We start from the raw sequence: 3,756 nt of genomic DNA, 5'->3' as shown, positions 1-3,756 counted from the left end.
TTGACAGAATTCAGAGAAGCTACTTGGGAACACATCCCAAGGGAAGAGAACTTTGCAGCCAATGAACTGGCTCAGGTAGCATCAGGCATACAAATGCCCGAAGACTGCGTCCAAAGGATCATCAAGATAGGAAGAAAGAGTCTACCGTCAGTTCTGACCAGAGGAATGGAGATAGAGGTCAATTCTGCCTTGATCACTAAAAACGATTGGAGGGGGCCTATCATGACTTACTTACAGTATCCTACTCTGCCCTCCGAGAGAAGAGTAAGAATCATGGCTACAAACTACCTCATGTGGAATGAAGATTTGGTCCGAAAAAGTAAAGATGAGGTGCTATTAAGGTGCCTCGGAAAGACAGAATATATGAAAGTCATGGGAGAAACCCATGAGGGGATCTGTGGAGCTCATCAGGGGGGAAGAAAGATGTGCTGGTTAATTAGAAGGTATGGCTACTTCTGGCCAACCATGTTGAAAGATTGCATCAATTATTCTAAGGGATGTGAAGCTTGTCAAAGGCACGGCCCAATCCAGCGGGCTCCTTCTGTTCCCATGAATCCAGTGGTAAAACCATGGCCTTTTAGGGGATGGGCGATGGATCTCATTGGCAAAATCTATCCAGCCAGCAGCCAGCAGCATTGTTTTATCATTGTTGCTACAGACTATTTCACCAAATGGGTAGAGGCCAAGCCAATCAAAACCACAACTTCTCAAGAGATCATCACCTTTATAGAACAACAGATCATACAAAGATTCGGCATTCCAGAATCAATCACAACTGATAGGGGTTCTTCTTTCATATCTAGGGATATGCTAGATATGGCAGAAGCATTCAAATTCAAACTACTTCAGTCCACCCCCTATTATGCTCAAGCTAATGGACAGGCAGAATCAAGTAACAAGGTGATTATCAATATCATCAGGAAGATGTTGGAGAAGAATCCAAAACAATGGCATGAAAAGTTATCAGAGACTTTGTGGGCATACAGAACTTCCAAAAGAGAAGCAACTGGCATGACTCCCTATGCTCTAACCTACGGCCATGATGCAATTCTGCCTATGGAGATAGCAGTCCAATCTCTTAGAATTGCTCACCAGCACCATCTCACAGGAGAAGACTACTCTCAAGCCATGTTACTTGAATTAGAAGAATTGGATGCAAGTAGGATTGACACCCTCAACAAACTCTTGGAAGGAAAACAGGCTGTATCAAGAGCATACAATAAAAGAGTTAAAGACAAAAGTTTTGAAGAAGGAGAGATAGTCTGGAAGGCAATTCTGCCCCTTGGAACACACATAGCTGGATACGGAAAATGGTCACCTACATGGGAAGGTCCTTTTGTGATTAACCAGATCCTCGGAATGGGGGCATATAGGTTGCAGGACAGAGATGGAGTTATTCACAATGCCCCAATCAATGGCAAATGGTTAAAGAAGTTCCACCCAACCATGTGGGATTCACAAGCTATGCAGACAGACCCCGGGATAGAGAGAGAGCAAGGCTAAACTTTGTCTATTTTATGAATCCATTTTTGCTTTAAAAGTAGTTTCGTTTTTACTTCCAAAAGTTATGTTTTGTTTACTACATCAAGGGTAAAATAAAAATAGTAAAATGCTGTTTGAAGGAAAAGCAGAGCAAACTTTATTTAAATAGCCACCATAGCGGCAAATTTGTCCAGGTAAATAAAGAAACAGAAATAAAAACTAAAATCCTAGTTTTCTAAGGGTTTCCTGCAGATTCGCTTTTTTGACAGATAGTTCCTTCTGGAGCAACACCCCTTGGTGGATCGAGGCTTCTGCAATCTCCAAAGCTGGCCTGGAGGCTGCAACCATGCTCTGCACCAGAAAAGTGGCCTTGGTCTTGGAGCTCAGTCCGGTCCCAAGCCTGTTCTGCACCTCCCTGCACTCTGCCAGTTGTTTTTGAAGCTCTTCAATCTGCTTCTCCAACTTATCCGCAGTAGCCTTGGCCTCCTTATATCCAGCTACCATCTGGTCCAGTTCTGCCTTCTGCCTTGCAAAGTCAGCCAGATTGGCTTCGTGTGTAGCTTTGCAGAACTCAGAAGTTTTGAAGGTAGGTTTGAGGTCCTCATAACGATCATGCAGATTAAGCACATCTCTGGCCAGGCTTAGGCCCATCTCAAGAATAGGCCTCGGAGCCATGTTCTGTCTATGCAGCAGGTCCAGGTCCTTCATCAGCTGATCTAGAGCCCCATTATCTTCATCAAAATCCAGCTCAGTGGACTGCCAGATTTTTAACCTCTCCATGGCCTCCTGCACTGCTTTAGGCTTTGCCTTGCTCGGAGGAGAACTGAGTTTTTCCAGCTTGTCCAGTTGAGCATCCAGGTCCATCGCTTCAAATTCTTCCAGTTCTGGGTCAGCAAAAGAAGCCGTAGCAGATGATCCTGGAAAGGAATGAATTGGCATCTACAGAAGAGGGCATGAGTCAGGACCAGGCAGAAAATAAAAAAAATGATAAAAGGCTCAAAAATTATGAAAACTTACAGCGACAATAGGAGGCTTCAGGGGGCTGGATACAGCGGCCAGAGCACCAGTAGCCTTAGGCACTTCCACCTGGAAAACTGCAACTGTTAGAAAAGGCAGAACAGACAGAACAGCACGAAAACATGAACAAGTTGAGAAGGAAAATTACCACAACCACAGGAACAGCTGCAGTTGTCCCCATCTCAGCCTCCGGGACCACAACGGTTAATTCTGCCTGATCCACGGAGTCTGATGCAGATGGCTCCATCCGATCCTCGGCCTCTGGAACGGCAGTAGAATGTTCTGCCTCAGCATCCTCAAAAAGAGCCAGTTCTGAGCTAGTCAGCTCAGCACTCGGACCCTTTTGTTGCTTCTGCGCCAAGGCAATGCTTTCCGCTATCACCTCAGCAGGAATCTCATCCTACAAAAAGGGGGTCAGAACAGAAGGAATAAAGCGAAAAAGAAACTGACGCAAGTCACAGACTAAAACTCACATCATCTTCCGCCCCAGCCACCTTCTTTTGGGACACCTCCTCCAGCTCCTGCAGCTCTTTTTCCTGCTCCACCTCCTCAAAAGCTTCCCGCAGCTCGTCATCCGTCCCAGAAGGACTGACCGGGATTGCTGCGGCCTCTTCTACGGCAAAGTACTCCACTTCACCCTTCTTCTTAAGCTTTTTTAGCTTAGTAGGAGGAGGAGAAGGACTCCCAGCTGGACAGAACAAAAGCAAAAGATTAGAAAAGAGAAAGCAGAATAAATTCAGAAAGAACAGTTGGAATGTTCCAAACTCACCAGGAATGCCAGCCCCTTTTCGTTTTCTTCTACCAGAAGGAACAACCTCGGCAGGGGTTTGTTCTGCCTCAACATCATCCTCTTCATCAGCAGAAGGAAGCTCCAAATCCCCGGCAGCAATGACAGAAGAGACTGCACCAAGCAGTTAGAGGTTAGAGGCCAAAAAACAGGAAAAGACAAAAGAAAATTAAAAGGGAGAAGGCTTACCAATCACTTCTCCGGCCTGGACAGACTGTCCACCCACGTTCTTTGTCAGAGAAGGATCTAATAACAGGCAGAATATATGTCAAAAGCAGATTACCAAGACAGAACAAACAACAGACAGAATCAGATGTCTACCTTCTATAATCTGTGCGTTGATATCCTTGATGGTCTGGATCATATGCGCTCTAGCCTCCCCATCAGCAAAAACTAGCCAGTTCTCCCAACCATCAAAGAGCACCTTCAGGGCAGTAACAGAGGCAGGCAGATTTTGGAATCTGGCATGC

General features: G+C 45.5%; 1 protein-coding gene across 1 annotated transcript; it reads left to right on the top strand.

The window, feature by feature from the left end:
- The first annotated feature begins 465 nt into the window (after positions 1-465).
- On the top strand, positions 466-1,503 carry LOC117625653 (uncharacterized protein K02A2.6-like). The gene has a single exon (XM_034357180.1). It carries the CDS (start codon positions 466-468, stop codon positions 1,501-1,503), a length of 1,038 nt encoding a protein of 345 aa, XP_034213071.1.
- Positions 1,504-3,756: the final 2,253 nt, after the last annotated feature.

This window comes from Prunus dulcis, chromosome 4 (assembly GCF_902201215.1).
Source record: "Prunus dulcis chromosome 4, ALMONDv2, whole genome shotgun sequence".
Lineage (NCBI taxonomy): Eukaryota > Viridiplantae > Streptophyta > Magnoliopsida > Rosales > Rosaceae > Prunus > Prunus dulcis.
This window is presented reverse-complemented; position numbering and strand designations above follow the sequence as displayed.

Coding starts and splice junctions, on each gene's coding strand:
- LOC117625653 (XM_034357180.1), top strand. CDS start 466: ATGTTGAAAGATTGCATCAATTATTCTAAGGGATGTGAAGCTTGTCAA.